The following is a 17,137-nucleotide window of genomic DNA, read 5'->3' as shown; positions in this document are numbered from 1 at the left end:
ATCCCAAAGCTTCTGAAGAAGCCATGAGTTTTCTGTGATGAAGAAATGGCAATGGCCTGAGTGTTCTATGGTTGGAAGAGGGGGGCTGAAGGGAGGCAAGGATGGGAGAAAGGGGCCTGAGGAAGTGGTGCTGGCCTCTGGCCACATGAGGACCTATGTCTCTTGCCCAGACTGAAGGTTGGAAGGGGACTCAGTGCAAACTTGACTAACATATATATGGCTTTTTATCAATGCTGGGGACAAAAGGTGAAGGGGAATAGACACAACTGAGCATGCGGCAGAAACCCTGGCAGGTCTCCTCTACCACCCATTTGGAATGGACATCCTTCGTTTCTTAGAATTCATAGAGAGAAGCTTCCCTAAGGAATGGAAAGATGGGGCTTCGCCATGAGTCTCCCTGGGTGACTCCAGCTACCCATAGGTCTTCTAGCATGGAGGGCAGAGCAGGACCCTGGGAGTTGGGAGTTGGGGGAAATTCGTGCTTCCATCTTTCTCATCCAGGGAATCTCTGCCATCTATCTACCATCTTACCCCTATCACCCACCTCCTTCTTACCTGGACCTCAGGGTAACTAAGAACACTTAAGCCTTCCTTTTAAAGTTCTCTGGCTCAGACAGCGTTGCTCCACTTAAATTGAAAGAGAAGCATTAGCAAAAGCATGATGGAAAATCAATGCAAATGAATGGCACTGTTTATATTCTGGAAAGGGAGAAAGCATCTGTGTTTCCCAATGGACGAGGATTGAGATCCAGGAGTTTCATTTTGGTCTTTCTGGGTAATGAGACTTCTGTTTCTCCACAGTTTAATATTCATTGTCAACGAGAGTGATGTCTTGGGACTGACAGTCCCTGTTAAGAGTCTAGCAAGTAGTTTTTTTCCATGACTGTCCCAGAAACCACACTTCTGGAAACCATGACTGACAGGAGGAAGTCTACGATGGCATCAGGGATTTGGTCCTAGTTCTGTCAAATCCAGTTTCCACATCTTGCTGCCTCCCAGATAGCCACCCATAAGCAGTATGGGCATTGCTGGCATAGTCTCAGGATTCTGAGCCCTCTCCACAGCTGACAGAAGATCTCCCACTTAAGACAGTGGACTTTCTTCAGTTCAGGGTTCCCGAAGAGCCGTCTCTCCCCACACAACTTCACTGTCCGTGGCTCATTCCGGAAATGAAGAGAGATGCTCAAAGCAACACACGCACACATACACACACACACACACACACACACAAGGATCATTGGCCACTGTGTTGCCTTCCCTGTCAGGAAACAGGAGGTGCTGCCATTTTGTTGGTCCAGAACATTCGAAAAACAGGAAGTGTTGCAACTTTCTTTCAGAAGAGGGCCTCACTCAGGGTGAGGTGTAAGTGAAACTTTGAAAGAGTGAGGGGTAAATGACAGGGCAGGCAGCAAGGGCAGCTCCTGGGACGATGAAAAGAGCCAAGCTTCTCTCTCACCTCTTAGGGGACTCTCCCCACACAGCCATCAGAGGGAAGTTGGTCTTTTAAAAGAGAAAAGGGAAGAAAAAACAAGAACACAATCACAAACAAACAAAAACCTCTAAGGTTGCATAACTGAGGTATTGATAGCTCTGGATCTCGTCAGTGTCTGTGAAGGGAGCGGGGTCCCAGCCGCTGCTGCCTACTTGTTCTTGCCCAGAAGTGCATCCACCTCCTCCTCGGGCTTTAGTGAGTGCCACTGAGCGATGGGCCTCCGGGGGTTGGCCAGCATGTCGGACCAGTGCCGCAGCTCGGTGCCTGTGGCATTGCTGCCCACAAAGATCTTGCCAATGGCTTCATTCTTGCCCAGCTTGTCATAGTCCAGCACAGTGACCACTACCTGGACTTTCTGCAGGGAAAGCAAAGGAGGGACGGAGTTGGTAGGCTAAGAGGTGGAATCCCATGGCCAACCTTCTCCCCCTCCATCAACCTATCTCCGAGTGCTTGAGCAGGAGAGCCCTTCCAGGGCCCCTTGCTTTCATCTCTGGCTTCCATCATAAACTGAACTTACATGGAGACAGAGGCCACACTGTTTAGAGGCAATCTCTGTTTCTACAAAGAGGTATTTATTGAGCAAGTGTTGTGGGCCAGGCACTGTGCTAAGCACCGGGCGGGGGGGGGGTGGTTAAAAGATGAACTTCACCTCTAATGAGGTCAACAGACACATTATCAAAAACTTACAACACAAAGTGATAATGCTAGAGAGGTAAGCACAAGGTACTATAGACATTCAGAGGAGGTGACAATCCTGCTGGGGTGAGGACAGACTGAACTAAAACATGAAGGCTGAGGATTTCTCCAGATAGGAGAAAAGAAGGAAGGGGAGGATTCCAGAAGAGAAGGTTAGCCTGGGTGGAGGTATAGAGACATGAGAGCGCATTTAGTGTTGGGAAACAGAACAAGTTCAGAGTTGCTGAGATGCAGAGCAAGAACCGAAGAGGCAGGAAATGAAATCAGTAGGATGGGTTCGGCCAGCTAAGGAGTTTGCATTTTATGCTACAGGCAAAGCATAGGAGCTTCTGAAGACTTAAGAGAAAGAGTGACACAGATATTTTAGAACGAAAACCCTGGCATTGAGGTGGAAGACTTACTGGAGGAGGAATGGGACTGGTGTCAGAGAGACTCAGTGGGGGACTGCCAGTGGGCCTGGGAGGGTAGATATTGAATACCTGAACCAAGGCAGTGGCATTGGGGATGGGGAGAAGTCAGATTGGAGAGGTGTCTAGGGATGAGAATCAAGAGGGCTGGATGACTGGTTGGGTTTCTTGAGGGGAAGGTGAATGCTATTCTCTCTCCTGAGCCCAGCCAACTCAGACTGAGCCTTTAGGACCAGGCTTTCTCTGGGAAGCCACCCGAGTACCTCACAGCCATCTGTGTTTATGCACATTGAAGCTGCTCTCACACTGTTTGAAGGGCCTGCTGACTGGACCCCTCCTGCCTGTGAGTTCCTTGAGGGCAAGAACTGTGTCTTCTTTACATTTGTTTCTCTAGCACCTAGGGAGTGCCTAGCCTTAGGAAATGCTCAGTATTTTGGATAAATGAGAAAGGAAAAAGGGCGTCTGGGAGAAGGAGAGGTCTGAGATGATTCCTAGGTTTCCAGGTTAGGCAGCTGGGTAGATGGTGAGGCCATTCACGGAAAATGAAGAATCCAAAAGGAGCAGTTTTGGCTGGGAGGGAAGGTGTGGAGAAGCTCATTATACTGGCTCTGGGCGTGCTGAATTCGAGTTGCTCGGGCCAGTATACTTTATATCTCTCAAGTTCTCCACTTTGTTCTAAGATCATTGCCAAGCTGTTCACTGTTCCCTTGAAGAACTTCCAGAGAGGACATTACCGACTCTGAAGAGTCCCTTGGTACCCCTGCCCCTCGACCCTCCTGGAGAGAGGAGGTAGCAGCTCCTTATAAAGAGGGAGGGACAAAGACTCCAAGGTCCTGGCCCATTCTGACTCCCAGAAAGGGTAGGTGGGGCTCTTGTCCTACCATGTCCAGGTCCCATTCCTGCCCAGAAATAGTGAAAAAGAGGCATCGTCTCAAACACTTACAGCACTGGCTGGTGGGAAGAAAGGAAGGAAAAGAAAGAGGGAGCAGAGAAGGGAAAGACAGAGGGAAAAGAGGACAGACATAGATATGACACCAAAACTATAAGCAACAAAAGTAGATAAATTAGACTTCATCAAAATTAAAACAAAGAAAAACACTAAATAGATAATAGATAACTGGTAACTTTGGTGAAGGGTAAGACAGTACACAATACTGGGCAAGCCAGCACAACTTGTACAAGGCAAGGTCATGGAAGCTCCATAGACACAGCCAAACTCGGGATGGAATTGCTGGGCTGAGGGCTTTGGGGACCATGGTCTCAGGGAACATCTAGCTCAATTGGCATAACATGTTTGATAAAGAAAATGTTCTACATTCTACTTTGGTGAGTAGTGTCTGGGGTCTAAAAAGCCTGTGAGCAGCCATCCAGGATATTCCACTGGTCTCACCCCTTCGGGAGCAAGGAGGAATGACGAAAACTAAAGATACAAGGGCAAGATTAGTCCAAAGGACTAATGGACCACGCCTACCATCGCCTCCACCAGACTGAGTCCAGTGCAACTAGATGGTGTCTGGCTACCATCACTGACTACTCTGACAAGGATCACAATATAGGGTCCCGGACAGAGCTGGAGAAAAATGTAGAACAAAATTCTAACTCAGAAAGAAAGGGCAGACTTGCTGGCCCGACAGAGACTGGAGAAACCCTGAGAGTATGGCTCCCAGACACCCTTTCAGCTCAGTAATAAAATGACTCCTGAGGTTCACCCTTCAGCCAAAGGTTGGACACACCCATAAAACAAAACAAGACTAAAGGGGCACACCAGCCCTGGGGCAAGGACTAGCAGGCAGGAGGGAACAGGAAAGCTGGTAATAGGGAACCCAAGGTTGAGAAGAGAGAGTGTTGACATGTCGTGGGGTTGTTAACCAATGTCATAAAACAATATGTGCACTAACTGTTTAATGAGAACTAGTTCGTTCTGTAAACCTTCATCTAAAGTACAATTGGGCTAAGTAAGAAATATGAAACCAAAAAAGAAGTGTGCATCAAAGGACATTATTAAGAAATTTAAATGACAACTTACAGAATAGGAGAAATATTTGCAAATATTAATAGGGGTTAATATCCAGAATGGAACTACAGAAAAGAACTACAGCTCAACAACAAAAAGACAACTCAATTAAAAAATGAGGCAGGAACTTGAACAGACATTTCTCCAAAGAAGATATACAACTGGCCAATAAGCAGATGAAAAGGTGCTCAGCATCAGTAGTCATCAGGGAAATGCAAACTTCAAAACCACAAGATACCACTTCACACCAAACAGGATTAGAAAATAAGAAGTGTCGGTGAGGATGTGGAGAAATTGGAACCCTCATCCATTGCTGGTGGGCATGTAAAATGGTGCAGCCACTGTGGGAAAGGGTTTGGAAGTTCCTCAAAAAGTTAAACATAAAACTATCATAGAACCCAGTAACTCTACTCCCAGGTATATACCCAAGGGACTTGAAAGCAGGGACTCAAACAGATACTTGTACACCAGTGTTCACTGCAGCTTGTTCACAATAGCCAGATGCTAGAAACCACCAAGTGTGCATCAAGAGATGAATGGATAAATAAAATGTGGTACATACCTACAATGGAATATTTTTCAGCCGTAAAAAGAAATGCAAGTCTAATACCTGCTACAACATGGGTGAACCTTAAAAACATTATGCTGAGCGGAATAAACCGGACACAAAGGACAAACATTGCTTGATTCTATTTATATGAAGCATCTAGAATAGAATAGTCCTACTCTGTCTTTTAGGGTCACTACGGCACTGGGTTATCTAGAACAGGTCAATTCACGAGACAGCAAGTAGAGTACCGGTTACCAGGGCCTGGAGGAGGGGTGAATGCGGGGTCATTGCTTAATGGGTGCGGTTTCTGTTTGGGGTGATGAAAAAGTTTTGGAACAGATGGTGGAGACGGCTGCACAACATTGTGAATGTAATTAATGTTACTGAATTGTACACTTATAAAAGGTTAAAATGGCAAATTTTATGCTATATATATTTTACCACAATAAAATAATTTAAAAAAAGAGAGAGAGATAAGACAAAGGGAGTCAGAGGGTAAAATGGTAGCAGCCTGCCTACTCCAACAGAAGTGGGGCAGGGATGGCCCAATCGGGAAGGGCTGGAGTAGGGTGAAGGAGGCCATTCCCACCTCCTCACACCAGCTCCCACCCTCACTGGTGCCTGTGATACATCTTCACCCACCCGTGTGCTCTACCATGTACCTCAAAGTCCTAAAGGAATGCTTCATGGATTTTTTTGAATTAGTTCACATTCATCTCTGTAGAAAGTGGGACTCTGGAAGAGGCCACTTGGGAGGTGGCCCCTCCACAGCACCATTAGACCCAGAGCCTTCCCCCACCTGAGCAAGGCTCTTCCTCATCACCCGCCTCCCCCAAACATGCTTGCCTCCCTCACCCCTGTACCACAGCTACAACCCAGGGGCTGGAGCACCTGAATCTGCTCAAAGGGAATCTCAAAGCTGAAGGACTCATTAAAGTATGGGTTCAGGGTCTTCTTCTTCACCGTGGTCTTCTTCTTCTTGAGCCTCTTACCATTCTGCATCAGGTGGATCTTCACATAGGGATCTGCAGAGGGAGAACCCCACCCAGGAAGGTTCCCATTAGCCCTCCACCATTCCACCTTGCTGAGACCCTGCTGAGGCCTGGCCCTCAGAGGGCCCCGAGTCTTAGGACATCAAGCCCAGGAGACATCAGGGCCATCATCTCGTCCAGGGATGGCAAAAAGGTTTCACCTTAAGCATCAACTCTGATGGACGGGTTGTGGCTGCCTGGAGCCTTATGTTGGGAAAATTCCTGAGTCTAAGTAAGGTCTCCTGAGAGAGTGTGGTGGTTTGGTGATGTCTGTCAGAGGCAGTGGACAGAGGTGTGCTAAAAGCGTGACACACATACACCATCCCCTGATCCAATCCGATCTCCCTAACCTCGCAGATGACAAACTGGGACCCAAAGAAAGGAAGTGACCTGCCCAAGGCCAACAGAGTCAGTGGCAGAGCTGGGATGAGCATGGAGACCTGCTGGTCAAAGCCAGGTATGGGGCTGATTCTCTACCTTTCCACAAGAAACCTGTGCTGTGGGCCAGCCCCAGTCACCGTCAGTACACCTGAAACCTGGAGCACAACCCTGGAGTCCTCTTTCTGGGCATAGCCAGCAGAGCCAAGAGCCTTTCCTCAAAAAGTTCCTCCCCATGTGCCCCGATTGTGGCGTCAGGACTGGAAGGGCATGCTTTGGGTTAAGCCCTGCCCGCTTCCTACAGCCGTCCCCTGGGGGATGACATATATCTGATACTTTCCTCATGACCCAGAGGACAAGGCAGGAGAGCCTGGGAAGACAGCTCCAAAAGGGGGCAGAGGACCCTCAGAGAAAGGGAGGGGCTGAGAAGCCAGATCCCTCTGCTCCACATCCTACTTTGGGGGCCCACAGCTGGTCAGAGACATCCAGAACAGCTTTCCTTCTAATGTGCAAACACCGAAGGCTCTAGGTGGTGGCTGGCTCGATGGTGCCACCCAATGGTAGCCCGAAGCTCTGCACGCACCTGAAAGGCCCCCGACATCCATCTTCTTCAGGTTCTTGGCCTCCAGGATGCAGACGGTGAGCTTCCCAGCTGTGGGCACGTAGCGCAGGGAGGTGCAGATGTCTCCCAGCTTCTCTGGCTGTCCATGGGGGGAGAGGACTCAGGGTCATCTCAGGCACCCCACTTCCTCTAGCCTGGTCCGACCCCATGTTGCCCTTACTAGCAAGGCAATGGTTTGTTCCCACCTCCCTCAGTCACCAGCCTCACATCTGTGATGGCCGAGAAGGTCTTTCCCCTTTGAGCTCAGTGCCTTCTGCTGCCGCTCAACAAAGCCCCTGAGACTGACTGGGCAGCCCAACTGGAGCCTGGGGCCCTGGGCTAAGGGTTCAGAAAGGAGGGCAACAGAACAGGCTGCCATAGTGGGGATGACTGAGTACCCTATGGGGATCTGAAGGCAATGTGGGGCATGTTAGGGCTTCTACCCCCTGACCTGCCCCAGGACAGTGAGGCCTGGGATGGTGGAAAGGGGGAGGAGTGGGCGTGGAACCAAGTCTTCATTTCCAAGGTCTCTGGGAAACTGAAAGGTCCCTGGGTGGCTCAGATGGTTTGCACTTGGCTACTCATCCATAGGTCAGTGGTGCCACGGAAGAAAGGTCTGGTAATCTGCTTCTGTAAAGATTACAGCCAAGAACATCCTACGGAGCTCAGTAAAAGCTACCAGTCCGTTTACTCTGTAACACAGGGGGTCACCATGGGACAGAACCTGCTTGAGGGCAAGGAGCTGGTTAGCTTGGCTGGTTTCTGGGAGACTAAGCGTGGCTACCTCAGGAGCCTCCCTCCCCTGAGTCCGCTGCTCAGTAAGCTCTCCCTGTTTACCCCTCCATCGGTAGAGTGAGTCGTGGTTTTCAAAGCACTTCCGTGTTCTTTCTCTTCTGCCATTGCACCTCAACTCTTTCATGTGGACAGGACAAGGATTTTTTTTTTTTTTTTAGTTCCAACCTCTCTGATAGATAATCTCAGTATCTGGTATCAGTATTTCCAACAACATAAACAGTGATAACAATAACAGCAGTCAAAAGCACCTTACATTTTATAAAATATTTTCACATGCATTATGTCATTTGGCTAGGATTCTGTTTGAGCAGTGAGAACCCGAGGTTCAGAGAGAAGGATGATTTGGTCAAAGTCACACACACACACACTGGGGGATGGATGTGGACCCAGGACTCCTGGTTCTTAGACCCTCTCTTAACACCGCTCTGCCTGAGTCAAATCTTCGCAGAGTCAGGACCACCAGGCCAACGCTGACCAGGTGCCTTGGCTCAAGTGTGCTGGCCCTGCCTCCCTCCCAGCCACAGCGTGAGCCCCAAAGTAAGGACGTATGTCTCAGTAAGCACCTCTTCTAGGCTCTCCATCACTGCCTAGTGCCGTGCCAGGCACACTACAGGCACTTGGCTAGGTACCAATGACTGATGCCTGGCAGGGCACAGTGGCTACAATGGAACTTTTTGCACACAGTAGGTGCTCAGTATGGAACCCTGGGGGAGCAACGGCTAAGTGCTTGGCTGCTAACTGAAAGGTCTGAGGTTCAAACCCACCAGCAGCTCCTTGAGAGGAAAGATCTGGCAATCTGCTCCCATAAAGGTTACAGCCTAGGAAGCCCCAAGGGGCAATTCTACTCAGCCCTACAGGGTCAGCATGAGTCAGAATCAACTTAATGCACACGACAACAACAATAGGTGCTCAATAAAGATTTGGTGACTGAATAAACACTGTATCAGTTGCTGGGGGGACAGGCTCCCATGCCAAGAGTCCTTCAGAACAAAAGTGGGCTTTCCTTGTAGGTAAACTGAGGCACAGTCATGACTCACTTGCCCTAGGTGATAGCAGAACCTTTGGAGTAACAATAATGGTGCTTTCATTTATTCAAGTGCCAACTAATGCAGACACTGCGCTGGGTGCTTTACATAACCAGTTAATCCTCATCTGTAAAAAGAGAAAAATTTGGATCCAAAGAGATTAAGCAACTTGCCCAGGGTCGCACAGCTAGGAAGTGTGGAGCTGGGATCCTAAACCAGCTTGCCTGGCTCTAAAGCCCACCTCTTACTACTGTGTCATGACAGTGTCTGCTCTCTGCCCTCACCTCCTCCTTCTCTCCGCCTTGCAAGTCCCTCCACTCCTCGATGGGCTGGCCGAGGTCTACCGTGTTCATGGGCACCTTCACCTCTCCGATGATGTCATGTTTGGAGAAGCGGTCAAAGTCATAGATAGCCATCACCAGGGTTTTGCCCCCCAGCTCTTGGTACGGCACCTGCAGGGCACAGTCAGGGGCAGAGAGGGGTCAGAGCAACTCCTGAAACTCCAGGGGGCACTGTGGGCAGTCCCTGGGCCTGGCCTCCATCCCAACTGGCCTAGGGCTCCCAGGGAGTCTGTAGACAGAGAAGATCCAGGCACAGGGGAGCAGAGTGCAAGGGCAGGACAGGAGGGGTCCTGATGCTGCAAAGAGGCTGGGTAGGGAGGGACCTTATGTGTAGGTGGACACCCTGCCATTGTTCCAGACTGAGCTGGTCCCAGGGGCCTCAGCCACAGCTAAGGATGGAGGAAAGGTATGCAGAACTCAGGGTGGAAGTGGGGTCAGGGAGGGAGCTGGTATCGTCACCTTGAAGGTGAAGGTTTCGTTGAAGGCAGGGTTCAGGGTCTTCCGATGGACTTTGGTCTCGTATTTCTTCTTCTTGTCTGGAAGGAGGAAGACTTTGACGTAAGGGTCGGAGGTGCCTCCCATGTCTAGGGCAGGCAGTTCCGCAGCCTGCAGAACACCCACTGTGAGCTGTGGAAAGAGGAGGGAGAAGGCCTTAGTCTCAGGATGGCCCTAGACCCAGCACCCACCAACCCCTCCCCAGGATCGCCATCCCAGGAATTCACAGTGACATATGGGGAACCTGGAGTTGAAAGGGCAACTGATTAACCCAGGGTTGCTGGGCAGGTTAATAGCAGGATCAGCCTGGGCTGACACCTTCCCTAGAACAGGCTGGTAGCCAAGCCAGGATTAGTCTAGGGATATATGTCCTATGGTGTCCACCTGGCCCACTCCGTGGAAAGGAGTAATGCCCACATGCCTGGGGGGCTGGATTTTCCAACCCTCCCATCCAACTCCCAGCCCTCTCCCTCCTTCCCTACCTCACCCCAAACCCAGCCCCACATACTTGGTTGGCCTGGAAATCATAGTCCAGGGAAAACTGCAGTTTGCCCAGGTTCTCCGGCTCTTTCTCCTCCTCTCCTTCACCTTCTCCCTCAGTCAGGCCTCCCTCTGCGTCGTCATCATCCTGTGGAGGCTGGGGGAGGGGAGGCATACATTATGGGGGAGAACTGAGCAGGCTGGCTTGCCACTGGAGCAGTGGAAGCCCGCCCTTTGGGCCAGCCCCTGACTCAGAGCTGGGTGTGGGGCTAAGGGACAGGGCGAAGCACTATCCAGAGGACTCTGCTTCCCCACAGCCCATCAGAACCCTCCGTCTGTTCCTCCAGGGCCTCCCCTGAGCCCCTGGGACCCCAGCCCTGGGCTGGAAAGACATGCCTATGGTATTTGGTATGCACCTGTCCTCCCCATGGGCACAGTACCATTTGCCAGCAACTACTCCAAATGCTTTACACTTCTCAAGCTGTGGGAACTGCTTCCCTTATTAGCCTACTCCCCAGTACCTTCCCCAGCTCAGACCCCACCCACCCTGGGCGAGACATACCAGGCGTTCCATCCAGGCAGACAGAAGGGTGAGTCCACAGAGGTGGGAAGAGAAGGGAAAAAGTGATGTAAGAAAAAGTCCTGAAGCTCAGACCAGCCCCTCAAGTTGCAGCCACTTGGTAAGACCAGGTGGGGCTGTACCCAGGTAATACTTGGAAACCCTCCCCCCCCCACACATACACACACACTGTAGCTTTCTTTTGGGCACACATACACACACATATACATACATGTGTATAAACATGCAAACACTCACAGGCCATTTTGATCCCTGGCCCATTCCTTCTTGAGATCAGGCCCTACCTTCCACCCTCCATATTGTTTCCTCAGGGAAGAGATTTCTCCCAGTAACTCCCAAAACAAACATGGGGCACACAAGGAACTTTGTAAACTTAAAAGGAGAAACTTTGGTCTGTCAAGGGACCTTTCCAGGCTGACCAGACTCAGACAGAGTTAAATAACTGAATTATGTGATTAGAGATGAATCAGGTTGGCCCTGTCTTGGTGTCTCAAGATCATTCTTCTGCTTCTGTCTATTCCCCACCCCACCCCTTCTGACAGAAGAACACAGGACTACCCAGGTGGTGTCTTCCTGGGGAGTTGCCTCTTTCTCTAACATTTTTCCCCAATAGCCTCTTTGGGGTCAACACCGCCTTCTTCCTCTGTCTTTTGAAGGACACATTCATGCTAGCATGCAAATCCCACCTTCCCACCAGCCAACCTACAGATGATGTTATACTAGAGACGTGACAATAGGGCTGCCTGAGGCATCTCTTCATGTGAAGCTTGGAAAAGGGGAGCCACCTTGTTTTAAGAAAGGGGCCAGTTTAGCTGTAGAAACCCAGAAGCCTTTGTTTCACCCTTTACCATCAGGAAGGCCTGGGATGGGCTCTCCCAGCACCCCCCTCTGCCCACAGGTGTCCTACCTGACCCCCTTTCATGTCCCTCATGTTCATGGCGTTCTTCATGCCTTTGCCCTTCTCCTTCTTGTTCTTCTTCTTCTTGCAGCAGCACTTCTTGCAGATGCAGAAGCAGCAGGTGAGGAGGAGGAGGCCAGCCACCACAGCAATGGCGATCAGCGCCCAGGGTGGTACTGCCCACACAGAGAAGAACCCAGGAGTCAGCAGTGCCTGTCTTCCCAATCCTGACCCCAGCACATTGCCAAAAATGGGGCGAGACTATGATCCTCAATGGCCACACTCCTTGATATGTTTTAACCACACACTCATAGTGACTTGCATGTACATTACAGATACTTTGCATGCCTTTTCATTAAGATCTCATGCATGTTCCTTAGCCTACTGTCTTTGGAGATACAGCCTGTTAACTGAGGGGTGGCAATCAGGTACATATGTAGAAGAACATCAGTTTGACTCTACTGGGTGTTGACTAGTTTGATCTATGGAAAACTGGCCATGCTGGACAGGGTGGAACAGTCCTTATCAGACCTAGCTGTAGAAAGAGCCCCTTGACCCTACCTCATGCACCCAGTCACGAGAGGGATGACCCAGAGACACAAGGACCAAACTAGGTTTAGCCTGGACCTAGAAGACTTAGCTTTGCATAACTCAAGTGTTTGGGGATGGGCTGCTCTCCGTGGTTCTGAAGCACTACCTCCCACCTGAAGATTGACCTCTAGGTCTCCTATACAGCTTTTGTGAGAAATTCAGAAAACAATGGGAGCTTTTATTTCTTATCTTTCCAAAATAAAGTAATTTTAAACTGTTACTGGAAAACCTGAATAGTGATTTCTGTTTCATAATTTTTCATCTTCCTTTGGTTTTATCTTCTTTTGACTGTTTTCTAAGTTATAAGAACTTCCTTTTCCTCTTGAAGGTTGGGGGCGCATACACCCATTGTTCCCTTCATTAATGCCAAACCACATCTCCTCCCTTTCTGAAGGGGATCCCCAAAGAATCCAGCCTGAAATCTAAGCTGTAAGAAAGAACCCAGCCAACCACATCCCACTGGTCCCCCCACCCCAGACTTGGACAAACCCTGTCCTGCCCACACAACCATTCCCAGACTCTAGTCTTGCCCACCCTTTCGGCCACCAGGGTCCACTCACAGGGAATCTTCTTGATCTCATTAAAGAACTTCTCCTTCAGCTTGGCAAACATGTCCTCCTTGCTCTCTCCAGCACCCCCACTCTCAGTGGAGTTGTCTACGGGGCCAAATGGCATTGTGGCGGTGGTGGTGGCAGGAGCCACAATGGGCTCCTGGTTCCTCTTGAAGATGTTTCTCATGATGGTGGGGTTGGGGGGGAGAGCTGGGGATAAGAGAGGAAGGGGCAGGGTGAACATCCCGGAGTCCCAAGTGCAGAAATCCTTGCCAAAGGACCAGTGAAGTTCTTCCAAAAGCTAGTATATTAATAGTAATCCCTTTATAGTTCAAAGCTCTTTCATGTAATATTAATGATGACGTAAAACAATAATAGTAATTGCTATCATTAAGGTTGTCCATAAACGTGTCAGGTACTTTCTATGCATTATCTCATTTAATCTAAACAACCTAACAATTTATTATTGCCATTTAAAAAATGAGGAAACTGAACTCAGAAAGGTTAGGATGGTTCCCCAAGGTCGCTTAGCTAATAAGTTCTGAAACTGAGATTTGAACCAGTCTACCTGACCCCAAAGCCTATATGCTTAATCACTATCATATATCTCAATTAACCCTAACCTCTAAATAACTCTAGGAAGAAGGCCAGGTTTTCCCACTGAGGACTCCTTAAACCTTTCTCTTACTTGACTTTAATGACATTGCTCAGCCTGGATTTTACACCTGTCCCCATAACACTCATATTCTGTTATCATCCCTGGCTCCATTTCCTCCTCCTGAACCCTAAATATGTCCCCAAGATTCTCTCCTCAGCCCACTTGTCTTCTTTATTCACTGGCTCCCTCAGCACTCACTCAGGATTTGTTTCAGCCTGTCCTCTAGGAAGATGGTGCCTAAATTTCCATTTCTAGCCTCTTCCTTCCCTGGGTTCCGTCTAGACCTTCAGCCCCCAAGGTCTCTGAGCCTCCAGCCCTGCTCCTTCTGTATGGACATACATTACTCTTTATATATCAAATACTTTGGAATGTTATCAGGTGGGATCAGTTCCTGGAGAAGGACATCGTGCTTGGTAAAGTAGAGCGTCAGCAGAAAACAGGAAGAACTGCAATGAGATGGACTGACACAGTGGCTGCAACAATGGACTCAAGCATAACAATTATGAGGATGGCGCAGGACTGGGCAGTGTTTTGTTGTTGTACACAGGGTCACTATGAGTCAGAACTGACTCGATGGCACCTAACAACAACAACATATCAAATAAATGTTATTTGTTAATAATAAAAATAATCCACGCTTGAGGAGAAGCCAAGATGGCGGAATAGACAGACGCTTCCGTGGAGCCCTCTTTACAACAAAGACCGGAAAAAACAAGTGGAACCAGTATATTTGTGACAAGCTGAGAGCCCTGAGCACCAAAGGCAAGCTCAGACAATGAACTGAGGGGCAGGGGGAGGAAGAGGCCGTTCAGAAGTGGAGAGGAGTTGCCAGACCTGAATCGCGGGGAGACCTCAGGCACCATTCCCTGAGCGGCGGCAGCAGCAGGCTGGTCCTAGCATTCAGCTGCAGTTTCCTCAGGGAGAAGCAGCCAGCCACACAGCCCACTCACACCTCCGGAACCTGAGCAGAAGGGCGGTCTCGGCAAAAGCTAAGTACTTGCGTATATTTTACCGCGCCCCCCCCCCACCCCCAACCCAGCTTCAGCGGCTGAATCCCTAGGCCTGAGGTTGACCCTGGTGAGCACCTGGAGCCATCCTCCCAGCCTTGGGGAAGGAAAACATTTGCAACTGGGGGGAAAAAATAATTCGATAGCTCCATTAACCAGGGGAGCTCAGACCAGGAGGGGCTCCTGTCCAGACATAAACCATCCGTGGACCTGGAGCACCTTTCCCTTTTGCATGGACCTGTGTGGGCCTATTTCGGGAGAATAGGCCATTGTTGGCAAACCCCAACCATTTCAGCTGTGCGGCGGGGAGGCAGGTGTTTGACGTTTGACATTGCTTTGCCTATTAAACAAGGCCCTCACCTACCCACATCAGGGACCTAAGGACTGGTAGCTCCACTCAGGTCACCCAGCCACCCGTGGCAGGGGTCCAAAGATAACTGGTACCTCCCAGTCCTCACAACCAAAAACTTTGGGTGCCCATGGTCCCTCTGCAGAACACACCCACCAGCACACTCTAGAGAACAGAGACGCATTTTCCTCAGAGACACTTGGGGATCGGTTCTCACCCCCTGCCTTGTTCAGAGCGTGACCCCCTGCTGCAATCAGATACCAGTAAATATGCCAATCACCCCTGCCCCTCTAAGACTGTAGGACAGAGCCTGTACCACATACTTGATATCAGCTACCTGGAAACCTGAGCTGAATTCATACAAGGAAACTGAATGGACTCCTAGACTGATATACCTGATAACAGCTCTAGCCACCTGGGGACAGGACACCAGAGCTCCAAAGGCGAAAATAGTCAAGCTAGCTCACTCAAGCAACCCATAGGGCTATACCAAAACAAAACAAAGCAAGCAGCTATGACACAGTAAGCAAGCATAAACAAATACAATAACTTATAGATGGCTTGGAGACAGCAGTCAATATCAAGTCACGTAAAGAAATAGACCATGATCACCTCAACAGGTTCTCAAAACAAAGAATACAGGGATCTTCTAGATGAAAGTGCATTCCTGGAATTACCAGATGCAGAATACAAAACTTTAATATACAGAACCCTTCAAGACATCAGGAAGGAAATGAGACAATATGCAGAACAAGCCAAGGAACACACAGATAAAGCAACTGGAGAAATTAGAAAGATTATTCAGGAACATAATGAAAAGTTTAATAAGCTGGAAAAATCCATAGACAGACAGCATCAGAAATTCAGAAGATTAACAATAAAATTACAGAATTAGATAACTCAGTAGAAAGTCAGAGGAGCAGAATTGAGCAAGTAGAAGCTAAAATTTCTGAACTCGAAGATAAATCACTTGGCACTAATATATTTGAAGAAAAATCAGATAAAAGAATTTAAAAAAAAATGAAGAAAACTTAAGAATCATGTGGGACTCTATCAAGAGAAATAACCTACCAGTGATTGGAGTACCAGAACGGGGAGGGATAACAGAAAATACAGAGAAAATTGTTGAAGATTTGTTGGCAGAAAACTTCCCTGATATTGTGAAAGATGAGAAGATATCTATCCAAGATGCTCATCGAACTCCACATAAGGTAGATCTTGAAATAAAGTCACCAAGACATAATCAAGCTTGTCAAAACCAAAGATTAAGAGACAATTATAAGAGCAACAAGGGATAAACGAAAAGTCACCTACAAAGGAGAGCCAATAAGAATAAGCTCGGACTACTCAGGAGAAACCATGCAGGCAGGAAGGCAATGGATGGGATGACATATTTAAAAAACTGAAGGGAAAAAATTGCCTGCCAAGAATCATATATCCATCAAAACTGTCTCTTAAATATGAAGGTGCAATTAAGACATTTCCAGATAAACACAAGTTCAGGGAATTTGTAAAAACCAAACGAAAAGTAAAAGAAATAGTAAAGGGAGTTCTTTGGTTAGAAAATCAATAATATCAGGTATCAACCCAAGACTAGAACACTGGGCAGAGCAACCAGAAGTCAACGCAGACAGGGAAATCAAAAAAAACAAAGATTAAAAAGAAAAAAAGAAAAAAGCCCAACACAGGGTAATGGTGATGTTATTATATAAAAGAAGACAACATTAAAATAATAAAGAGGGACTAAGAAATGTAATCATACACCTTCCAATGGAGAGGAAGATATGGCAATACAAAGAAATAAAAGTTAGTTTTAAATTTAGAAAAATAGGGGTAAATAATAAGGTAACCACAAAGGAGACAAACTATCCTACTCATCAAAAGGAAATACAAGGGAAAAATACAGACTCAGCAGAAACAAAATCAACAACAACGAATATGAGGAAAGGACAATATATAAAGAAAATCTACGCAGCACATAAAATCAAGTGGGAAAAAGAAACTGTCAACACACAAAAAAAGACATCAAAACGATAGCTCTAAATTCATACCTGTCCATAATTTCCCTGAATGTAAATGGACTAAATGCGCCAATAAAGAGACAGAGTGGCAGAATTGATTAAAAAACAAGATCCATCTATATGCTGCCTACAAGAGACACACCTTAGAGTTAGAGACACAAACAAACTAAAACTCAA

At 48.1% G+C, this 17,137-nt stretch overlaps 1 protein-coding gene across 1 annotated transcript; it reads right to left on the bottom strand.

Annotated features, from left to right (window-relative positions):
• Positions 1–1,640: 1,640 nt before the first annotated feature.
• Positions 1,641–13,112, bottom strand: SYT2 (synaptotagmin 2). The gene is made up of 8 exons (XM_003410231.3): positions 12,935–13,112; positions 11,793–11,959; positions 10,334–10,453; positions 9,790–9,957; positions 9,274–9,441; positions 7,152–7,269; positions 6,051–6,184; positions 1,641–1,847 (listed from the first exon to the last, which is right to left on the bottom strand). Exons 1-8 carry the CDS (start codon positions 13,110–13,112, stop codon positions 1,641–1,643), a joined length of 1,260 nt encoding a protein of 419 aa, XP_003410279.3.
• Positions 13,113–17,137: the final 4,025 nt, after the last annotated feature.

This window comes from Loxodonta africana, chromosome 20 (assembly GCF_030014295.1).
Source record: "Loxodonta africana isolate mLoxAfr1 chromosome 20, mLoxAfr1.hap2, whole genome shotgun sequence".
In the NCBI taxonomy this organism is placed as follows: domain Eukaryota; kingdom Metazoa; phylum Chordata; class Mammalia; order Proboscidea; family Elephantidae; genus Loxodonta; species Loxodonta africana.
Note: the sequence above shows the minus strand (reverse complement) of the source record. Positions and strands in the feature narration are given on the sequence as shown.

Bases quoted from the DNA above. Each gene is read 5' to 3' on its own strand.
- SYT2 (XM_003410231.3), bottom strand. From the start codon at position 13,112: ATGAGAAACATCTTCAAGAGGAACCAGGAGCCCATTGTGGCTCCTGCC. The intron at 10,454-11,792 runs GTAGGACACCTG...CAGCCTCCACAG, and splicing joins GGGACATGAAAGGGGGTCAG to GATGATGACGACGCAGAGGG. The intron at 9,958-10,333 runs GTATGTGGGGCT...CTCTTTCCACAG, and splicing joins ATGATTTCCAGGCCAACCAA to CTCACAGTGGGTGTTCTGCA.